This window comes from Stigmatopora argus, chromosome 15 (genome assembly GCF_051989625.1).
Source record: "Stigmatopora argus isolate UIUO_Sarg chromosome 15, RoL_Sarg_1.0, whole genome shotgun sequence".
Classification (NCBI taxonomy): Eukaryota; Metazoa; Chordata; class Actinopteri; order Syngnathiformes; family Syngnathidae; genus Stigmatopora; species Stigmatopora argus.
In genome coordinates this window covers 13,225,871-13,250,076 of record NC_135401.1, presented here as the reverse complement: position 1 = coordinate 13,250,076, position 24,206 = coordinate 13,225,871, and the positions used below count along the sequence as shown (strand labels likewise).

Genomic DNA, 24,206 nt, shown 5'->3' with positions numbered 1-24,206 from the left:
GTAGCGAGAGAATCTTAACATAAACACACACACTCACACACCCATAAATCACGCTTTATAAGGATTATAGATTATTATGCAGCCCGGCGGCTTGAGTGGTTAGCACGTCAGCCTCACAGCTCTGGGGTCCTGGCTTGTGCCCTGCGATACAGGGTGTCCCCTGCCCCTGGCCCAAAGTCAGCTGTGATAGGCTCCAGCACCCCCGCGACCCTAGTTAGGGTGAAGCGGTTCAGAAAATGAATGAATGAATGTTATTATTATGCCACCCAATGGTGCAGTTGTTCTTTCACCTGACTGGCGAACAGTCTATGTATGATGTAATGCCTTTTGCCTTAAGTCTGCCTATATAGGCTCCAGCACCCCCTGACAACGTTAAGCGTTGTTGAAAATGGGTGAATGTTTTTTATTTTTTTCATACTGTTTTACAATTTCAAATCCCATTATTTTTATTATATTATCTACCAGACACAAGCCCAGTTGCAACGTCTGTCAATTCAATTCATGGTTCTTTCAATGCAATTCAAGTTTTTTCCATATCAAAGCAAATTACGTTAAAGCTCGGTCGTTAAAAATATGAACGCCGACATTCCTCTCCGGCGTTGTCCTAGCGGGTCTTCTGCGGTCGCTAACGAGGCCATAAAAGGTAGGCCGTCTGTCAAGACCCCTCCCCCGACGCTCATCTGAATATTTAAACCCTCCCCCCAGCTGGCGAGGAAGTAAAAACCCAAGGGGGTGACGACCATTTTGGGCCAGACGCCAAAAGTCGTAAAGCTGATATTTTTTTTGTATGTGTATGAAAATATTTTTCAAATGTTGCATTCCTCCGACCAAGATTTCCATGTATTCATCTATTTTATCCTCATTTTTCTCCTTGACTGCCATTGACGGCGACAGACCTCCAATCCTTTCGGACGATGGTCTCTGGCCGTCAATGGTATTGAAACATAATCATTCATATCTATCTACACACATATACTCTTTTTTTCCTCCTCTGCCTCTGCTGCGGCGGCATCTTCGTCTTCCTCATCGTCATCATCAAACTCGCCGGTCAAAGCGGAATAATTGTCAATGAATATTTAACAAGGTTTCCGATGGAAGGATAGACATCATCCCCCTCTCACACACACACTTACGGCGTGGTCAGTGGTGCGTTGAGCTCACGGCGGATTGCAAAGGGGGGTGTTAAGGAGGGTTTAAGGGGGGTGTATGATGATGAAGTGCAGAATAAACAGTAAATAAAGTACCTCGCGCTTCGCTTGGTGATCTCGCGCACATACAGTAACTGTGCTACCCTAAGCGCTGGCGGACATTTTGTGTGGCGGTGACATTGAGAAAAGGCGGGAGAGGTCGCCGAACCAATCGGTTACAGTTAACAATATGATCGGCAATGAGTCAAAACAATATTTTCTGTGCTATATCTTAGGCTACCTCACTTACGGCGATGGTTGGCAACTCCCTGAAAAAAAAGGAACACCTCACTGGTAAAGCCAGCCAGCCCGATAACATTCACCCTATAGTGGATTTGTTTTTGTTTTAATATGTGAAAAGTGATTTTTTACATTTATTTGACCCAAACATGAATAGATTAGGTTAGGTTTTTAGGTGCATACTTGAATGATGTAAGCACATGGAAAAAACAATCATTATCAGCAATGTATTTTAATGAAAAAAGATATAAAGATCGTCATTAAAACGATTACCGTATTTTCGCGCGTACTGACCGCCTCTGCGTATAAGCGAACCCTAAAAATTGCCTTAAAATCGTTGAATTTTACGATGTCTCTCGTATATGATGCCCCCTGGTTCACAATTTTCACCTCCATATTCATGGATTTATTAGGGAGTACAAATGTGTTACTTTGAAGGGAAAATCATGAGAAAAATCATCGCCCTTGGTATTTATGAGATGCTGTATGAATCGAAAGATCATCTGCTAGCTATATGTATATATATATATATGTGTGTATATATATGTGTATATATGTGTATGTATATATATATATATATATATATATATATATATATATATATATATATATTGGATTGGATTGGATTGGATAACTTTATTCATCCCGTATTCGGGAAATTTGTTGTCACATACATATATATATATATGTATGTATATGTATATACATATATACATATACTTGATTTCTGAAACACGGGTCACAGGGGGTGCTGGAGCCCATCCCATCTGATTTCGGGCCGGAGGCGGGGGACACCCTGAATCGGTGGCCAGCCTATCGAAGGTCGAAAGGAGACGGACAACCATTCACACTCACACCTTGGAGAAATTTAGTGTCCAATCAGCCTGCCATGCATGTTTTTGGAATGTAGGAGAAAACCAGGGTACACCTGGAAAAAAACACAATATACGCAAATTGGATTTGGATTTGAACCCAGGACCCCAGAACTGTGAGGCCGACTCGCTAACCACAGGATTTGTGTTGTCTGGAGCAAGTCAAAATGTAAAAAAAAAATCTTGTATCTTAAAAAACTCAGCAGTTGGTTCACTCTGATCTCAAAGGGAAATCGCTAGAATAAAACATTGCAATCTAAGCTGACCAGTATTTACTGATTTTTAACAGGTTGCCAGAATTGAAGCCTTATAGTCTGGCAAAATGTGAGATGGTTTTCGGGAGCAGCCGCCACCATCGTTTCTTCTCGTCTCGTGGCCATCATCGTTCCTCGCAGCCAATCTGCTGGTCATAAAAACGTCTGGCGCCCGATGACGAACGACGCCTCAATTACCTTATCTGCTGTGATTTACTGCGCCTCTCAGGTGCAACGACATGCACACGGCAGGCTGCGCACCCCCCTTCCTCTCCTTTCATGCATCTGACACATCATCCCTTCTTCTTTCATCTTCTTACATTGATACCTGCCTTCATTTCTTCTTAATGCGTGTCTCTATTTTTTGTTAGGTGGCATCCAACCCGCGATAGACATCAACAAGGGTTGCCGCAATGAAGTGACTAATTAATATTTTGTCAATTTTCTGAATTGATAACTATTGTGTTAGTTGATGAAATATTTAGATATTGTTTTTTTGAACCTCTTAACAGTAAAAAATATTTTGCATTTTTTGAATGTGTATTAGTACATATTCTCTTATTATAATATTTTCTCTAACATGGGGAGCTCTCTATTAACCAGTTGATTTTCATCCTTACCCTCATCTATGGTCACGAGCTTTGGGTCGGGACCAAAAGAACAAGACCCTGGATACAAGCGGCTGAAATGAGTTTCTTCCACAATTAGTCAGGACACTCTCTTAGATTTAAGGTGAGAAGCTCGGTTATCCGGGAGGGACTCAGAGTAGAGCCATTCCTCCTCCAGATTGAGAGGAGTCACGAGTTGGCCCGGGCATCTGATTAGGATGCCCCCTTGGACTCCTTCCTGGTGAGATGGTCCAGGCACGTCCCAATGGGAGGAGGCCACGGGGCCGACTCAAGATCCGCTGGGAGGCTATGTCTCCCAGCAGGCCTGGGAACGCCTTGGGATCTTCACGAAAGAGCCGGATGAAGTGGCTGGGGGGGGGTACTAGGTCGTTTGGTCACCGGTCTTTTGGTCGCCCGGAAGCTTATTGATAATTACCATTTAAATCGTTGCTCAAATTCCCTAAATACAAACTGTGAATTATTATTTAGTCATACTTAATGCCCTATTAATTATTAGGCTAAAGAAAAGCTCCAAATTTCCCGTACTTTTAATGTGTTTTGTTGGGAGAACTTGTTAAGACCCTGACTAACTTACCTTCCTAAGGGGACAACTCATGTACATACAAACTCTTATACACTCACACGTCCGCTCAGTGAAACTGCTCAAGGACATTGTTGGCTTTTATTGATGCGTAGACCGTGTTGTTTTACCTTGTTTTGTCGCCGGTCTTTTGGTCGCCCGTTATTTGTGTCCGGGCGACCAAAAGACCGGCGACCAAACGACCGCACACGGGCTGGGGAGAGGGAAATCTGGGCTTCCCTGCTGAACCTGCTACCCTCGCAACCCAACCTTGGATAAGCGGAAGATGAGATGAGATCTTTCTAATTCATCAAAATTTCTTATTGTTTCAGCTTTGAAATACTAAGACGAAGTTCCATAGTTCCATAATATTCATTTCAGTACAAACGTTTTTCATTTCCAAGTGCGTTTTACCTAAAATGTCGAGCTAACGGTATGTAAATAAAGTGATTTACCACATAAATCGATTAGTCACCTCATAAAAATTATTTATATGAATTCATTAGTGGCAGCCTTAAATTCAAAACACCCAAATTCTTCGATACCAACCATGAACCTTGTCCATCTTGTGAGTGTGTGTGTGTGTGTGTGCGTGTGTGTGTGTGGGTGTGTGTGTGCGTGTGCGTGTGCGTGTGTGTGTGTGTGTGTGCGTGTGTGTGTGTGTGCAGGTGGATAAAAATAAGTGGAACAATGTTGAAATGTGTTTTTGATTGGCTTTGAGAGTGACGAAGACGACGAGGGGGAGGTGTAATTGAGTCGCCAGGAGAAAGCGTGTGTGAACGTGCGCAGATGTTTACATCTATGGCACTAAAAGTGTTGTGTGTGTGTTTATCCTCTTGGGCTGAATTATTTCTCCACACTCCCTAATGAAAAATAAATGGAAGCCAATGTTACTTACACACACGCAGGCACACTCGTGCAACTGTGAGTTACTTGGAGTCGCTTAGAAATATAGTGGTACCTCTACATACGAATTTCACGTAGTACGGACATGTAGGCGTGAAAAACACGGGATGTTCCCAATCGCAGGGAAACAGGTAGGCCGGGAATGGTGGTGTACTCAAAGGGTTTTAATTAAAGAGACCAAAAACAAAGATCAGGGTACCCAAAAATACCAAGATGCAATGTTCCCTCAATTTTTTTGTTTGTCTGGGCAGAATGACAACTTCCCTGAGCACACTGAGTACCGTGTGAGCAACATCATCATTGCTCGCTATGGGCACACACCAGTATCACACCTGCCATAAGCAGGTGCATGTCTACTACACATAAATGATTTAGTAATAATAAAATGTAATGATTAATATCTATGAATGGGCGGCCTGGCGGATGAGTGGTTCGCATGTCGGTCTCACAGCTAAAAAAAAAGGGATTTTATTTTGTGCGCTCCATATGATTTGCTGTGCGCAGAGAAGACGAGAGTAGTGCACAATTGCGCACACGCGCAGCTTAGAGGGAACATTGCCAAGATGAATCAAACATGTCTTGGTAGCACACCTGACACTGACGTGACATTGACAAAGACGCAAAAAGAAATGAACAAACAAGGAGGACTTAAATACACAGTCATGGATTAACGAGACATGGAGAACAGTTGGGTGACACACAAGGCAATTATCTGAGACACATTGGGGAGGTGAACACTGATGAAATCAATGGAAAATGACAATGACAAGTTAGAGAGGAAAAAAGCAAAAACTAACAACTTCGAAAGCACACAAACCTCACAACAACCGTCTGTACAACAGAATAATCAGGGTGTTGCCCATAGTTGGATGGCATTAGCACCCCCCCCCCCCCCCCCCACCACCACCACCACCACACACACAACTCTTGTGATAAGCAGTTCAGAAAATGAATGAATGAAAGATTTATTGTTAAATTACGGGCTCAATTCCCGCAGTTGGTGATATGATTGTGAGTGTGAATGGTCGTCTGTCTCTGTGTGACCTACGGCTGACTGGCGACCTGTCTAAGATGTAGTCTGCCTTTTGCCCGAAGTCAACTAAGATAGGCTCCATCGATATTCTTACGAGGATGTAAGGTATGGAAGATGAGTGAATACTAAAGATGGAAATTCAGGAAGGGTGACGTAAGATGTGCAGACAGAGAAAAGAAAATGAAATTTCATTTTTTAATGGTAGTGACAGTGGATTTACATGTTAAACAAACAGAAAGCAGAACAAAATAGAGAAATTACAGGTAAAAATGAAAAAAACATGGTACAGCAAGCAGGATGGCTTGGCCAGAATGAAGGGGCATAACTATTCGCTTGTATCATATTGTTAACTATTTAACAGTGGACGTGAATTGTTTGTAAATTTTCAATACCAAACCCAAAAGAGTTCAAAGTGATGACGACAAACCCACTTATCATTGAGTTTTTTATTGGCTTTAGGGTGGGAGGAGACATTCAATTAAATGGAGCGTAAACGGAATGTTCAATTAACAAAAAAGTTCTACTTCATTTGTGGACTTTATTGATAAAACGCTTGGCAAATTTCATTAAAGTGTGACACCTTTTAATAAGTTGGACTAACAAATTTGGTGGGAAAACCTTTTTCAATCTCCGTAATTAAATATTGGCAAAATATGAAATGAAAGCTGCAAAGACTTTTTACTCTCTAATACTTTAGCTAGTCATCACGCTTGTCACACAGCTCTCAGCAAACTTCATATTGAAATATAGTTTCAGTAAATTAAGTTTACCGCCAAGTTTTTGAAAAACATGGCTTGTTAAAATACCTGCCACAAGCGAGACCACACAATCATAATTATTTTTTATTATTAGATTTCCATATTTCATTTCGCACACGTTGACACGTTACATCTATATAATTGGAAAAAATAACACATTTCAGAAAATATTTTCATTCATCTCTGTAGTTCCAAACTAAAATTAATTCCGCCCTGAAAAATAAAAATATTATTTTAGAGAAGTACACCTTAAATTAATTATTAATTTTAATATTAATTATACATTTTTAAGCCCCTCCTACATTTTTTAGTCATTTTTTTTCAACATGGCACCTATATGTTTGTATTTATTTTGGAAAACAGTTTTTATTTTGTAAAGCTTCCACCCTCTGTCTAGGGTCGTCACTGGGGGCCAAAGATTTAAGTTGAAGACAAAACTTTAAAGTTTGTGGCACGACATGACTTGAACATGTTTAATGCATCAAATCTTCTGCATACAAACCCGCCGGCGCACACATACGCATACCCCCGGTATGTGTGACGGCTTCCAAATGACCGCGACTTAAACGCGGATTAACAGCAACATGGAGCGCCGAGTTTAATCTTAAATTATGGAAAGTGAGGCGCCGCTGTCTGATTGGTCGTTCCAGGTATCAGGCGGGAGTCCAACAGGGCGTAATTTGATTTTTTTTCTTTTTTTAAGATGGTAATAACCTCAGGACAATATGCAAATGAGGTTCAGGACCGACGACATGCAAAGAATGTTTACGCTCTTTCCTACTCTTTCTAATTTTAAAGTCAACTTGGTCCTGTTTGTCACGTATGGCGGAAATATATCTATGCAGGTAGCACACCAAAATCCCTCAACTGCGAATGATACCAAGTTTTCTCACTTGGGTCAGCATATTTCCCGCTAGAATACCTTGATAGTCTTAAGATTTCAAGGCATGTTTCACAGCAAGGACAGTGCACTTTTGTGCGATCAATTTGAATTGAAGTCACTATGTTACGATCAGTGTAGCTGGACCCAAATGCAGGGGAACAATTAAAGAGTGCACTAACAAAACTTTGGCAAAGGTATCAAGAAAATAACAAGGACTTCGAATCAAATAACAAAACCAAACCTGACGGTAAGACACGGGAAAACGAGGAACATGGAACATGGCGTGGTAATTTGGCATGATGCAAACAAAGCAGGGTAAAGCAGACAAGGCAGACGATCCAACAAATACTGACAAAAACACAGGGTTTAAATAGACAGACAGGAGTTGATTACAAAGTACACACACCTGGTCACACGAGGGAAGGGAAACCATGAGGGACACAATAGGCGAAAAGCGTACAAACCATCCCAGAACCCCAACTGCACATAACACACTAGCTGTCCAGATACTCTAAAAATTAACAATTTTAACATAGACCACATGGTAACTTTATTAAATTAACACTTAGAATTAGGGGTGTGTATTGCCTCATATTTGACGATTAGATTCAATACCTATTAATCCTGAAACTACTACGCTTGGAAAAAAAATACAAAATGGACTTACAAGTATATTTATATAAATTAATTTCTGAAACCTACTTCAACACTAAAGTACAACAACAACAACAAAATGTTCATGTTTGAAAAACACTGGGCCTTCATTACCCAAAGGAAAAATATCATGATATTCAAGTTGGAATTGTGCAACCTAACTTCGTGCAACCATACTGTACTATATATATCACAGAATTATTTTTTTTAACACTTTTACTCACAAAAGAGCAAATAAATGAAACACATCAACAATTCCCATCCTACCGTTCAGACAACTTTAACGATTTTCATAAATTAGGGTTAAAAACCCTAACCGCTATCCTAAAAAACATTGTAAAATATAAGGTTCTTCTTAAAATTGAATTGTAGTAACAGTAACTTAATCACTGCCAGTATTAGTTATTAGTATAGTATTATTATAATTTATTATACTTATTATACTTTTATCAAAAAGGTCCAATTCATTTGGGATTGGAAGATCAATCACAGTCAACTAGTAAAAAAAAAGGAAATATGTTTGGGCAATCTGTCAATTAACTTTAATTCAATATATTCAAAACGGTAGAAGGACCGATTTCTTAGAAAATATTTCACTGTTACTATTTCTTGCAAAACATTCTTTTTTTTAACAGAAATTCCTTACAATAGGGACTGCATACTTTGGCAAACTCCCTGCATCTTGACCTTATGTCATGTGTACACTTCTTTACCTCATACGTGAATTTGAATGGACTAATCTTGCCATAATCCTTTCCTATTTTTAAACTGAATTCTGCTGACAAAAACAATCTAATTTGTTCTCGCAACAGCATTCCCTTGTTGTCCTTCTTTCTTCCCTCGTTCCCTTCAACACACCTGACATGCGCACCCGCACACACTGAGTGCTTGTGGTCTGTGGGGTGAAATAAAAGCCTGAGGCCAACAAGCTGTCTCCACCAGCTACACTGATAAGAAACAAGCATACACACATGTGCACACACAGTCATTATTTAAGTCAGAGCTCAGGTTGTGTGAAGTGCCACCCAGGGGGTCACTTATCACTTTTTACTTCAATATACTCTGTCCTTCCACAAACACACACACACACACACACACACACACACACACATGCATACACACACAGTGATGATGTCGCAACTGCACTTTTTTGTTCAACATTGCAATGTATTTATTAGAGTGTGTGTGTGTGTGTGTGTGTGTGTGTGTGTGTGTGTGTGTTGCGTGTGTGTGTGTGTTGCGTGTCCAACAGAACATGTGCTCATCTGGACCAATCACCCCACAGACAACCTTTTCCCCTGCTTGGCTTCCTCTTTACTTCCCTGGGGGAAGTTGGTCTGTTCCAGAAAATCAAATGAGAGTGTATCAAAGGTGTGAGTGTGAGTGAGGGGGAGGGGTCACGAGTGTTTCTAGGATGTTGTCCTATTCTGTTCTAAAGTCGTACCTTGAGATACGAGCTTAATGCGTTTCGGGACTGAGCTTGTATGTCGATTTACTCGTATCTCAAATCAACGCCAAAGAAATGAAATAAATACAAATTAATTCGTTCCCACCCTATGAAAAAAAACACACCAAAAACAGGATATTACAATGGAAAAACATATTTTTATTGGTTGGGATTCACCATCTACTAATAGAGTAACAAATAACTAGTGGTTATGATGTTTAATAATAAAATGAGACAATGTTCACTACAAGGCGGGGTGCGCACAGGAGAGAGAGAGAGACTTGACGGTTGCGCTTGCCACGTAACATAAACTTTAAATTTAACTTAAATGAACTTAGATTCCTATACACACTTAAAAAAAGTTTTAATCTTACGTTACACTAAATTTAAACCTTCTTGTGCAATAACCAAGGCAAAGAGGTTAATGTATTCCATCACGGCTTTCGAGGCGAACTTCCTGCTTGTCCATATGTTTTGGCGAGCCAGCTCAGTCACGCGTACACTACTCATGTTTTTCGATTATTTCATGCTTAATATCGATTGTCATCATACGCCTTTTCTTCGTACTACCCTTTATTACACCGGCTTGCTTTGGACCCATTGCGTTTCCCTTAATTCTGCACTGACTAACGCAAAAAGAAACGTAAAAAAATGCAACGCTCCGCCCAGTGCTTGTAGAGATCTTTGCACGAGGGATATACGGCAAGAAATCATAAGCAGCCTCTCTGCCACCTCGTATCTCAAGGTAAATATTTGGTCGGAATTTTACTCGTATCTCAAATTCCTCGTATGTCGCGGAATTCGTATGTCAAGGTATTAGTGTACTATCTTATTTTGCTTTCAGGACTTCCGAGCCTAATTTACGAGCCAGAGTTGTTGGGGTTTTTCTATTCTTGAGTCAATTTCTGGATTATATTTCATGTTACATAATTCCTGCAGCTCAAGCCAAATAAAATTCATGACTTTTTAATGCTGTTTGAAAATAAATCTAGACAAACTCAAGAACAAACCAAAATTGATATGAACAAAAAGAAAAACACCACTTGAAATCAAATGCTGTAATCCAAACGTGTTTAAAAGTCAAGACGACCTGAATGGAATCTCCAAGAGAGAATCGAGAAATTACATCACTTAATCGTGTCTGTTTTTTCAAGGTTCTCACTGAATCCCATTATTTTAACAGCACCAACCTTGCTTATGTTTGCGTGAAATCTTGCAAGAACTAACAAGAGTAATCATAGGTTGGACATGTTTAAGAAGTATTCATATTTAAAAAGAAAAACAGTGTTTGCTTGAATAAATAACTGATTGTTCTTAGACAGTCACATTTTAAGCCTTTTGAAAATTCCACTTAAGATATGTTAAAAACTTGCTCCGGAAGATAACCATTCTCTTGAATTATGTGAGGGAACTCTTGCTCGCCGTACTCTTTCCGTGCCTCTTGGTTTGCCGAGACACTTTGTAGACCATACCTGTTCTTAAACCTTTGAAACCATCCCTTGCTTGCAATAAAACCACAAGACTAAGGTTATTGTCTTCGTCAGGAGCTAAGCTATCATAAAAGGTCATGGATTTGGTTCTAAACATGTTGGTATCCAGAGTTATCCTCTCCCTACAGTCCGAGATTCTGACCAATAGGGCGTTCTCCATCTTGACAATGACTTCATTTTATTCCTAGTGGTTGCCACTCGCTTGGTGTCCTTTGAGAAATATATTGTTGCCATTTTCCCAAAGTTTGCTTCTTCTTTCTTGAGGTAACGCACAGTAGATTCCTCTATAAGATGCCTTAGATGACGCATGACATTAGGAGGAATTTTAAATGGCGATTTCAAAGCTGAAATATGGTCGATGTAGTCTTTCTGTGCGTGATACGAAATGTAATCCAAAGAAAAGTCCTTCTCGGCTGTTGGTATTATTCGGCGCTTCATTCTTCTTCTACAATGAAATTTTGCTTCTTCTGCGTTGAGCGTCATCGAAGAAGCAGTGCCCTAATTTCGGCCATTTTTCATCCCGTCTTCCACTTGCAAGTTTCAGCGTGAAATTTGATATTTTTCTGAACATTTTTAATACTTAATGTAAAAACGCGATGTACTGAATTTGCGAATGTTAAAGCCAAGTGGTGAAGGATGACAATGCTCTGCAATTTTCAGTATCAAATGTACATTCTATAAAACTCCCAAGCAAAATCACAGAGAAAAATCAAGTTTAAAAAGATTGCAAAATTAACTGATTGTATGATAAGAAAAGAACATTTTAGAGACAGATTTCATCCTTACTTTCAGGAGAAAAAGCCATAAAGAAGCCTTCCATCACCAAACAGAACACATTCTCCTCCATGTATGTCTGAGTGCGTATGAGCGTGTGTTTAATGTGACAGACAAATCCCACTAAGCTGTTAAATATTACACCGCTCTCACTCTTGTATTAAAAAGCTCTCTGGCTCTGCTGCACTCTACACACCAACATGAACACGTAACCTTTTGCTCCATCTTCAATATGCAACAAAACACTACAGATGTCACTTGACAATCCTCACACATGCACAACAAATCCTTAAAATGCGGCGAGACACTGCAGACATCTCATAACGGCAAGGTGTGCACATGCTTGTGTGTGTGTGTGTGTGCGAGTGTGTGTGTGCAAGCGCCTCCTAATCCCCGCGCCGGTGGTCTTGTCAGAGTGTTATATTTGCTGGTATCAGTGTATCTTCTCCTCGCTGTCTAATCCCAGAACCCCGACTGTGATATTTCCTGACATTTACATGAATCAACCCTCCACACACAAGAGACCACGAGGAGGATGTTGAGAAAGAGGAGGATGGATGGAGGAAGAAGGGGAAGGCCCAGGGAAGACGCCGATTGAAAGTGGACAAAGATGATCAAAAGGGGTTGAAAGTGAACGTGATGATGGTTTGCTGCAATGTTTTAGATAGATGTGTTTGATAGATTTTTTTTTAAATTAGTCTCACATTATCGGTTCATTATCGGTTTGTAACATTTACCCAGTGGCGGGCCGTCAGGGCCTTCAAGGCCTTCTTTGCTGGCCTAAGAAATATCTGAATCATATATTATATTTTGTCCATCAATACTTATTATTCCAAATGGTCTGTTAGCTTCCTTTCATTGCTTTCCCCCCTGGTTGCACTGCTTCCAGATGTGTGTTTTCATATTGAAGCATTTAACCAATCACATTTCAGCCATTATTTGTTGCTAGGATCAGAAATCTGCCTCAAAGCCTTCACAATCAGTTCTGCGGGCTCTGCTACATTAAACAAGACTGTTGCTTTTAACCAATCAGATTTTGAGTTGGCAAAACCACAATGCTTTTTCGCAGGCATTGCCATTTTGCTGGCTTGGGGTTACGTCATTGCTTTCACCAACTATTATTGGCTAGCTATAGAGTAGGCGGGCCAAAGCCACAGTGAGGCAGCCAGACTAGCAAACTCCACCCACAATGGCCGACGCAGGAAAACAAATAGATTTGGTTGCCGATTTGCTCACATAGCTATTTTCCAGATGGACTTTTCCAGAAAAAATGGACATCATTAAGAAAGGGCGCTCAACTCCGAAGCTAGCAACCCTGTTACAGCCGGGAAAAGGGTGTGTGCGCCACTTTCAGTGCGCTAACTACAAAGAGCTAGCTGCACAAGCAAATATATTGTTGTGTTGATTTAAAGCCATTTTCAAGACGGACTATGCCGGAAATATGACAGGACAGCCTCGACTTTCATCATTAGCTTCGATGGCGATAGAAAAGAAGGAAGAAAGAAAGGAGGATGGATATTGTGTACAGTTAAAAGGGATTTTTGGTGAGTAAAATATAGCTATATTCCTAAATAATATTTTAATTGTATGAGGTTATTATTGATTATTTTGTATGTGTCGCAGCTGTAGAGGCAGTAGAGTTTTTATAGCCATAAAATAGTTTTTGAGGGTTGGATTGAAGGCGTCGCTAGAAAATGCACGGACCGCCGCTGCATTTACCAGATATTTGTTGTCTAATAAGACGCTCACAAATATCTTACAATGGAAAAAAGAGAGCAAGAAAATTAGAATTACAGAAATAGGTTTTTTTTCATTTTGAAGAAAATCAAATTCTGACGTTTTGTAAATGCCACTACATTTTAATTAAATGAGTAAAATGTTAAATTTGTAAAAGGATTTTCATTCCATTTTAGATAAAAATTAAATTGATGGAATACATTTTAATTGAATTTGTTGAGATAATGTTAAGTGTGAGTTTATTGGTCTTTAAAAGTCAGCAGCTTTTTATATAATCAATTGCCAAAATATGATTGATTTCTTCATTAATTACATGCTGTTTAACTCAGTGGTTGCCACTGACAGCGATAGATGACCGATCCATTTTGAATAGGATGGCTGACAGCGACTGATTGTGAACACGATTATACTTCATATTATGTTTATACTTCATTTAAAATAATAAATAATATTATATTTTTTCTTTTCATATATATTTTTTTAAAAATAAAACTAATTGAATTGTTATTTTCAGCAATTTTCAAATGATTTGCCCCTTTTAGTTCAAATGATTGGACAGCTATTGCTGTCACCAAAACTAAATCATTCACATCTTTTGTAAAATATTGTTGAAATCTAAATTGAAGTTTCTAAATTATTTAAACATCCTTTATGTATTTTATTTTATTTTTTCTATTTAGTTTTTTGGGTTAAACAGGAGCATTAGCGCAGTCTTCCATTGCACTGATAGTAATAAAGATGAAGATGATACCCATGTTGAATTATTGATACGAGCTCGTATTTAATCTTTAGTAATGAACATCTTATAAATATTGTAGCAGCCTTTATCATTGCATACATTTATTACAATCGGACCTGTACTTTTCCATTCCGTCAAGGTCACATTCAAACCGGCATGCTTACACTAATTAAGCGCGCGTGTCATTAAGCAAAGATAATGAAGACGAACCAAAGAAATTAAGAAGAAGAAGAGAAAAAAAGTTGTCTTACCTGGAGTTGGTTGGGTGGAGACATCTCCCCGGGCTGCGGCGATTGGCCGGCCTGCAGGAGGAGGCGTGTCCGGATGAGGCGCAGGGCGTGGAGCATCCAAGCATGTTGGCGGCGAATCTGAATATCAAGCTGCTCCCATTGGTTGGACACCATTTCCAGTATGTTGCGGAGTCCTAAAACACAAAACCTATATGAATAGGCTGTAAAGATAATAAATAGTTCAAAACAGCCTATTAATCATACTAACTAACGATTTGGACTCAACATAACTCAGACATTCTCATCAGTAACTTGTTATTTTAAGCACTCCTAATTTATTTTAACAAGTTGTGAACAAGGTCTCTGGGCCATACTTAGAATTTTGAGTAAATTGAGCTTGAAATCAGGAGTTGTGTGAATTCTCACTCCTTTCAAAAGAGCGTGCTTGAAACTAGCCTGTTGGGAACAACAGATTTGAAGTGTTTCTAAATATTCTAACTACCTCATTCACTGCAACTGACAGTGATAAACATCAAATGCATTCTATGTGGAATAAAATGATCATGTTAACATGCCACTGATGGCGGGAGATGTCTAACCCAGGGGTGTCAAACAATCCACCAGGGGGTCCGATTCGGTACGTACTAGCGCATTCATACGGTACATACAAAATCACATGCTTTTATTTTGACATTGGTGCCATAAAAGCAGAGATTTAAGATCTTTTCCACTTCGTCTCACTTCTTTGTCCGCAGTCATATTTGTTCGTTAGCGTCTAGCTCTGTCAATGGCTACCAATGAATTTATAAAAAGGTGACCCAAAGATGCCGGTACTCGGACGTTTCGTTGAAAGACGTTTGGTCCCCGGACGTTTGGTCGACCGGACGTTTGGTCGACCGGACGTTTGGTCGACCGGACGTTTGGTCGACCGGACGTTTGGTCGACCGGACGTTTGGTCGACCGGACGTTTGGTCGACCGGACGTTTGGTCGACCGGACGTTTGGTAGAACGGACGTTTGGTAGAACGGACGTTTGGTAGAACGGACTCTCTCTCTCATGAATTTAATTTTGAGAACTGGTTTCAACAGTAACAACCCGGCGACTAAACGTCCGTTCTACCAAACGTCCGTTCGACCAAACGTCCGTTCGACCAAACGTCCGTTCGACCAAACGTCCGTTCGACCAAACGTCCGTTCGACCAAACGTCCGTTCGACCAAACGTCCGTTCGACCAAACGTCCGTTCGACCAAACGTCCGTTCGACCAAACGTCCGTTCGACCAAACGTCCGTTCGACCAAACGTCCGTTCGACCAAACGTCCGTTCGACCAAACGTCCGTTCGACCAAACGTCCGTTCGACCAAACGTCCGTTCGACCAAACGTCCGTTCGACCAAACGTCCGTTCGACCAAACGTCCGTTCGACCAAACGTCCGTTCGACCAAACGTCCGTTCGACCAAACGTCCGTTCGACCAAACGTCCGTTCGACCAAACGTCCGTTCGACCAAACGTCCGTTCGACCAAACGTCCGTTCGACCAAACGTCCGTTCGACCAAACGTCCGTTCGACCAAACGTCCGGTCGACCAAACGTCCGGTCAACCAAACGTCCGGTCAACCAAACGTCCGTTCGACCAAACGTCCGGTCGACCAAACGTCCGGTCAACCAAACGTCCGGTCAACCAAACGTCCGGTCGACCAAACGTGTTTCGACGAAACGTCCGGTCACGATACGGTACATACAAAATCACATGCTTTTATTTTGACATTGGTGCCATAAAAGCAGAGATTTAAGATCTTTTCCACTTTGTCTCACTTCTTTGTCCGCAGTCATATTTGTTCATTAGCGTCTAGCTCTGTCAATGGCTACCAATGAATTTATAAAAAGGTGACCCAAAGATGCCACAACATGAACAAGAGTTGACCTGGAAATGCTGCAAAATCAACAGGAAAGTATCCAAATGGGACCCATAAGTACCCAAAAATGATCCAAAATTAACTCTTGTGTTTCCACTGACAACAAGTAATGTCCAATTAACTTAAACTGGGAGGACTTGCTGTGAATGTTCATATTCCAGTGCTATTGAAGGCATCAAACGTTTTGTTCCCCTCCCATACAAGTGGTTTAGCCGCTTGTATCCAGGAAATACACCAGGAATGGCTGTGATACATCTGCATCATGACTAAAGACAATGTCTTAGGCCAAAGTTTCCCAGTTGCGAACTTTTGCTGCGATCAGAAATTCAGGTGCAATTTCACAATAACATGAATTCCACAGAAACATGAAGGCGGCACATCCCACCATGACTACCATTTGTGAATAATTGTTGGATAAGTGCAACATTTGTTTTTCATGGTTTATCACGAAACAAATAATTAAATTGAAACTGCCACATGAGTTTTGTCTGCATGAGGACATTACAAGCGCATGAAAAAAGTAAACAAATATCTTACGTGTTCATGAAAATGGAAAGGACAGACAGATTCCACGATGCTAGTTGACAACTGTGCTTTATTTGCTGAAGGAAACCAAATGTTTTATTTTGGATCAGTGGTAAACTTCCTGTCCAGCACAGGGTGATTGTGTCAATCTCATAAGGTCGGCCCTCGAGGTCCAGAAAAAAAATTGACGTTTGTCTATGATTACACCTGCCACAATTGTAGACTTTTTGAGTGCGGTGAAATTTGCCAGATTGATTAGTATGATTTAGAATAGGTACCACGTTTTGAAGCCAAACAAACCGAAATTGGTATAAATCAGCCTTTAGCGCTTTCAATGGCAGCCAGTGAGATAACTTGCTTAACAGGTCCAGTCCACATGAGAACTAATTCCAATAATATGGCCTGCAAACCAAATGAACCAAAATGAGTTTGCTGCCCCTGGTCTATTCTATTTTGTCTAATCGGCTTCTCTCCCAGTTCAAATAAATTGGGTGTCTCTTACCATCAATGGCACTAAAACCATTTGAAAAATAAAATACCTGATGGGTAAGATTTCTATGCCGGTTATAGGACAAAGGACTTTTTGGGGCAAGTAAAAAAATAATAATAATAATTAAATTAAATTAAAAACAGAGAGGGAAGGGGAAAAAAGTAATAACTGCCATTTTGGGTCATGTCAGCCAAAAAATTGTTTGCTATAAAGCTGTGGCCTACATTATGATGTGTGATGTCCATGTATGTGGACACCAAGTATCAATTGAAATTATGATTATTATTTTGGCCACCCAATGGTGCAGTGGCCTGACTTTGGTGTGGGCAGTCTGGGATCGATTCCCACTCGATGGCAGTGTGATTGTGAGAGTGAGTGGTCGTCACAACTGACTGGCGACCAGTCTAGGATGTAGTCTGCCTTTCGCCTGAAGACAGCTGTCAGTAAACCCCCGCAACCCTTTCGAGGATGGGCGGTATGGAAGATGAATGAATTATTATTTTGATTAGTAAAATCATTATTATGATACAGGATATTTTCTGAATACAATATTTTGCGCTATAAGGCACAACGAAAAGCTGGCAGTTCGCTGTATAAACCTATATGTATCAATATTATTGGTTAAGCACACCAACAGCTCCAATTAGTGGATGTATAACACGATCTGCTACTACTACTACTACTACAACTACCTCCACCACCACTACTACTGCATTTTATAATCCGGTGCATTTTATATATGAAATTAAATTAAAAGGTGATTCATTAAAGGTCCACCTTATAGTGCGGAAAATGTTAAATAAATGATAAACTATTAATTCACTAAAATTAAATCTGAGCGAACCGAAGGTAAATGCTTATTTTACAATTCCATTTACATACTCTATTGCCAATTTACAGTCAGTTTTTCTAAAATGTACAATTATAATGACATAAGTTGCATTCTTTGTTACAACATAAGAGTGTTAAATAAACATTGCAGACATGCCTGATTCTTTCACATTTGATTTTATGTCAAGATTTGAACAGTTTTATAAAACAAGCACATACATTAACTACAGTGTTATTCCTATTTTTTACAAAATGAATCCTACAGTTTGAAACGTGATTTACGGAAGAAAAAAAAACTGGGATGAGTTCTAGATTCCGCACCCAAAAATTTGTAAGGCATAATTTAACAAAAAATATATATATTCCCCAGTGTTGTCATTCACTGGCGACACTTCCCAGTTCAAAAATGAATTGAACAGCTATCGCTGTCAAGGTGTTAAAACACTAACAGTTCGGCTCCTAAATGTCTCCCTCATCCACATCCAGGTTTTATTCCATCTCTTTGTACCACATGTTCCCTTCTGAAGGTCACCATGTTAATCTAAATATTAATAATGAATGTAATGGCCACCATGAGTGTGTGTGTGTGCACGTGTACCTGATTGCTGGGCGGGTATGGTGGCGAGGAGAGCCGTACCGTCCTCCATGATGCTGTCTTTCAGAGCGCAGTGGCTGTCCACATTCAGTTTAAATGTCTGAAACACATAAATATGCACTTTAACGCATGCTCACACGATAAGTTATCGGATGAGAGGTTTTGGTTTGGATGAAAAGGTAGAAAATGAGTCAAGTCAAATATAAACAGAATGAAATGGGCGCCGCGAAGACAGACGTTCGCCTGGGGCAACATTCAAAACACAACACACCATTTTCCCATCCAACATACACACACACACACACTTCTCTCCAGGAATCAAATATATATAGAAAATGTAACAAAAACAAAAAAATGGAACACTTAAAATCTTAATGAAATAGTAAACAATGTTTGGTCAAAACAACAAAAATGAACGAATGTGGGTGTGTTTCATAATATCATAAGACTTACAAAAAGTCCATTGCAAGAAAATAAATAACAATTTAGCATTTTTTGGGTCTGAACAACTGCCATGAGTGAATTCCATTTAAGTTTAAGTGAGCCATATTCATTCATTCACTCATTTTCTGAACCGCTTTATCCTCACTAGGGTCGCGGGGGGTGCTGGAGCCCATCCCAGCTGACTTCGGACTTTGGTCGCCCAGCTGAATATAATTTTGAGAGCTGGTTTCAACAGTAGATATTTAGATATTAAACTCTCTCGCTCATGAATATAATTTTGAGAGCTGGTTTCAACAGTAAACTCTGTCATGTTGTCAAACGTCCGGCGACCAAACGTCCGGGCGACCAAACGTCCGGGCGACCAAACGTCCGGGCGACCAAACGTCCGGGCGACCAAACGTCCGGGCGACCAAACGTCCGGGCGACCAAACATCCGGGCGACCAAACATCCGGGCGACCAAATGTCCGGGCGACCAAACGTCTGGCGATCAAACGTCCGAATACCGAAAGATGTGAGGAAACACAGAAAATGAATGGAATTATTTATCAATTTCTTATCATGACTATAATTGCCAAAAATCCCTGTGAAAATGTAATTGTAATTCATGTTTGTAAAAAACATCTTGTACATGTGCTATGAGAAATTTGGGCATTTTGTGGCCTCCTCAAAAAAAGCTCAACTAAAGTTCCTTAAGCTGATTATCATAAACTGGTTGAAATGAGCCGCTTCAAAGCGTGCCACATCAGATTAGCTGTTAGCATTAGCATATTAGCCCGGAGGACCACGACGCTGCCTGCTACGCTTTAGCCTTTAGCATTACCATATTAGCCAGGATGTGCGGTGCTGATAGGCACATGACATTGAAGCATGACTTTGTGGGTTGACGAGGGCTGATCCAATCAGTGTTTGCAATAAAGATGATCTTATTTTGCCCGTGAAGACCACAGAAAACCATGGCTGGCAGGGAATGATGTGTTTGATTGCAAATGACGATGATCAACGTCCAACTGAGTTAAATTATACGATGTCACTTCTGTCATAATCTACATCCATTGTGAGGTAACAGTTTGTCTTGGATGTTTACCTTTAACCGCTTCGCTCTGGCTTGCCATAGGATGAGTGGGTGAGTCAGTGGCAAGAGTATACTTTATATAAACAAAGAAAAAGACCGTTCTTGGGAATCATTTGTTTTCCTTCCAACAAGAACTGTTTTTTTTCTTTTTACTCATGCAAGCCATTGACATCAATCAACAGCAATTCTATTTTATTTGGTATGGCTGGCAATGGATGATCATGTTTCCGTGCCATTGACGTCAGTAGACATCCAATCTATTTTGACGGTACTCGGCCGTTTGTTCGCCGGACTTTTGGTCGCCGGACGTTTGGTCGACCGGAAGGTTATTGATAATTACCATTTAAAATTGTTGCTCAAATTCCCTAAATACAAACTGCGAATTATTATTTAGTCATACTTAATGCCCTATTAATTATTAGGCTAAAGAAAAGCTCCAAATTTCCCGTACTTTTATTGTGTTTTGTTGGAGAACTTGTTAAGACCCTGACTGACGTCCCTTCCTAAGGGGACAACTTATGTACATGCACTCACACGTCCGCTCAGTGAAACTGCTCATGGCCATTGTTGGCTTGTATTGATGCATAAACCGTGTTGTTTTACCTTGTTTTGTCGCCGGACTCTTGGTCGCCGGACGTTCTGTCGCCGTTTGTTTGGGTCCGGGCGACCAAACGTCCGGCGACCAAATGTCCGGCGACCAAACGTCCGGCGACCAAAAGTCCGGCGACCAAAAGTCCGGCGACCAAAAGTCCGGCGACCAAACGTCCGGTCACGATTTTGACTGGGTCGGCTGGCAATGACTGCCCTCCCAGTTCAAATTGATGGGACTTCTATCATTTTCAATGTCAGCCAAAGTCAATGTATGAAATAACATTAAAGTTGTTAAGCCAGTAGAAAGATTGTTGGTGTATTTCTTTGATATAAGTATTCTAAGAGGTAAGCTGCCTAAGTTATTGTGCAGTCAATTTAAAACCAGTTAATTTTCGAGCAATTTTTGGTTCGTCTATCACCCTTAATGGCAGCCAATAGGTTAAGCACTCACATTCAATCGCTTGCGCATGTGTCAATGACAGCAATATCCATAGTATAATCCAGAATCACACAAAGTGTTAAATAACTAAACCAAACCGCACCATTTATATACTGTATTTATATGGCAAAGGCCAAGGCCTGTAGCCCTACAGTACGAGAACCAGTAAATCTGAGCATGGTCAAGCTTCTCAAGATGGGTGTGAATATAATAAAATGCAGAATGTGGCTCTCAAATGTCTCTCAAAATAGAATGAAACTATTTATATTACTGATGATACACAACTGTATTGAAATAGTTTTAGCGAATGGTTTTTTGGGGGGGGTCTCTTGTTCTTCCTAATAATTTGATTCAAAGCCTGGATAAACCATCAGCAGCAATCAATACAGACATTTGATGCACAAACAACATTCAGTGAGCGTGTGCGAGTGCATATGTTTGTTGCAATCCGTTCTCCTCACTAATCTCCCGAGGTTTCCAAAAAAGACCTGTGCTTATTTGTCCAACATCCCAAATGCACACACACAAATACCCATTCACAATGATTTTAAATTACACGGGGAGCTAGGAAGAGATAAAAAGAATGAAAATCTTCTTTGAGAGAGTGACTGTGTGTGATGTGACAAGATCTTTTACCCCATAAAACTCCAATCAATCAAACAAAGAAACAATAAATGCTCTCACATTGTGAATATTTTCATGTTTTCTATGGCTGTTGACAACTATTTAATGTAGATAATGATTTGTTTCAAGACATGCCTGAACTACTGCCCACATAATGTTTAAGCCTTTCAAAATGATTGGAAAAAAGGTGAATATTATTTATATATATATATATATATATATATATATATATATATATATATATATATATATATATATATATATATATATATATATATATACACACATATATATATATATATATATATATATATATATATATATATATATATATATACACACATACACATATACAGTTGTGGTCAAAAGTTTACATACGCTTGTGAAGAACATAATGTCATGGCTCTCTCGAGTTTCCAGTTATTTCTACAACTCAGATTTTTCTCTGATAGAGTGATTGGAACAGATACTTCTTTGTCACAAAAAACATTCATGAAGTTTGGTTCTATTATTACTTTATTATGGGTTAACAGAAAAAGTGATCAAATCTGCTGGGTCAAAAATATACAGTAGCGCTAATATTTGGTAACATGTCCCTTGGCCATTTTCACTTCAATTAGGCACTTTTGGTAGCCATCCACAAGCTCCTGGCAAGCTTCTGGTTGAATCTTTGACCACTCCTCTTGACAGAATTGGTGCAGTTCAGTTAAATTTGATGGCTTTCTGACATGGACTTGTTACTTCAGCATTGTCCACAAGTTCTCAATGGGGTTTAAGTCAGGACTTTGGGAAGGCTATTCAAAAATCTTAATTTTAGCCTGATTTAGCCATTCCATTACCACTTTTGATGTGTGTTTGGGGTCATTGTCCTGTTGGAACACCCAACTGCGCCCAACACCCAATCTTCGGGCTGATGACTTTAGGTTATCTTGAAGAATTTGAAGGTAATCCTCCTTCATTATCCCATTTACTCTTTGTAAATCACCAGTTCCATTGGCAGCAAACAGCCCCACAGCATAATACTACCACCACCGTGCTTGACGGTAGGCATGGTGTACTTGGGGTTAAAGGCCTCACCTTTTCTCCTCCAAACATATTGCTGGGCATTGTGGCCAAACAGCTCAATTTTTGTTTCGTCTGACCACAGAACTTTCCTCCAGAAGGTCTTATCTTTGTTTATGTGATCAGCAGCAAACTTCAGTCGAGCCTTAAGGTGCCGCTTTTGGAGCAAGGGCTTCCTTCTTGCACGGCAGCCTCTCAGTCCATGGAGATGCAAAACACGCTTGACTGTGGACACTGACATCTGTGTTCCAGCAGCTTCTAATTCTTGGCAGATCTTCTTTTTGGTGTATCTCGGTTGAATCTTCACCCTCCTGACCAATTTTCTCTCAGCATCAGGTGCTCTTGGGACCTGCAGCTGCTTTGAAATGGCTCCAAGTGACTTTCCTGACTTGTTCAAGTCAAGGATTCGCTTTTTCAGATCCATGCTGAGCTCCTTTGACTTTCCCATTGTAGCGTTTGTGGGCGTTTGCATCCAATGAGCCCTATTTAAATGGCCTCAGAGAAGTCACCAGCTGTAGTCACTCATAATCACTCACAAGAAGTTAAGAGGCCATGCTATGGCTCATTTCGTTGACACAACTTTCTAAGTCACCAAAATTGCTCATTTGTGTTGCTGTATGTATATTTTTGACCCAGCAGATTTGATCACTTTTTCTGTTAACCCATAATAAAGTCATAAAAGAACCAAACTTCATGAATGTTTTTGTGACAAAGAAGTATCTGTTCCAATCACTATCAGAGAAAAATCTGAGTTGTAGAAATATCTGGAAACTCAAGCAAGCCATGACATTATGTTCTTCACAAGTGTATGTAAACTTTTGACCACAACTGTACATATACATATATATATATGTCAATCGACTGTCAAAATAGTTCTTCGTGGCAGCTCAAATGCTTTATTTTGACTGGTGGTAGTCTATGTATGTTAGCGTTTGCGCTACACAACATCCAAATAACATCACATACGCGAGAAGAAAGTTAACAACAAAGAAAACATAAATCTTTCAAGTTGACGAGTGTGCTTCAATCAGCAAACACACAATTATAAGCACGCTGTTACGCTAATGGCTACAAAGTGCAAGTGTGACTATCACACCCACGCACACATTCGAACACCACGACGCTTCGCAAACAAGCTATTGACGACGTGGCACTACAAAGGCCTATTAGCCTATTAGCTATGCAGTTTCATCCGTATTTATTTTCATTTGAAGACAAGCGCACCAA

General features: G+C 40.0%; 1 protein-coding gene across 1 annotated transcript in view; it reads right to left on the bottom strand.

Annotated features, from left to right (window-relative positions):
- LOC144090121 (A-kinase anchor protein 6-like) overlaps nucleotides 1–24,206 on the bottom strand; it is a gene marked incomplete at its 3' end in the record, with an annotated part of 102,834 nt that overhangs the window by 55,954 nt on the left and 22,674 nt on the right. Inside the window, exons 12-13 of the mRNA XM_077621440.1 lie at nucleotides 18,750–18,846; nucleotides 14,414–14,586 (exon numbers count right to left, since the gene is read on the bottom strand). Of these exons, the coding sequence (XP_077477566.1) occupies nucleotides 14,414–14,586; nucleotides 18,750–18,846 (270 nt within the window). The remainder of the gene's footprint in view (nucleotides 1–14,413; nucleotides 14,587–18,749; nucleotides 18,847–24,206) is intronic.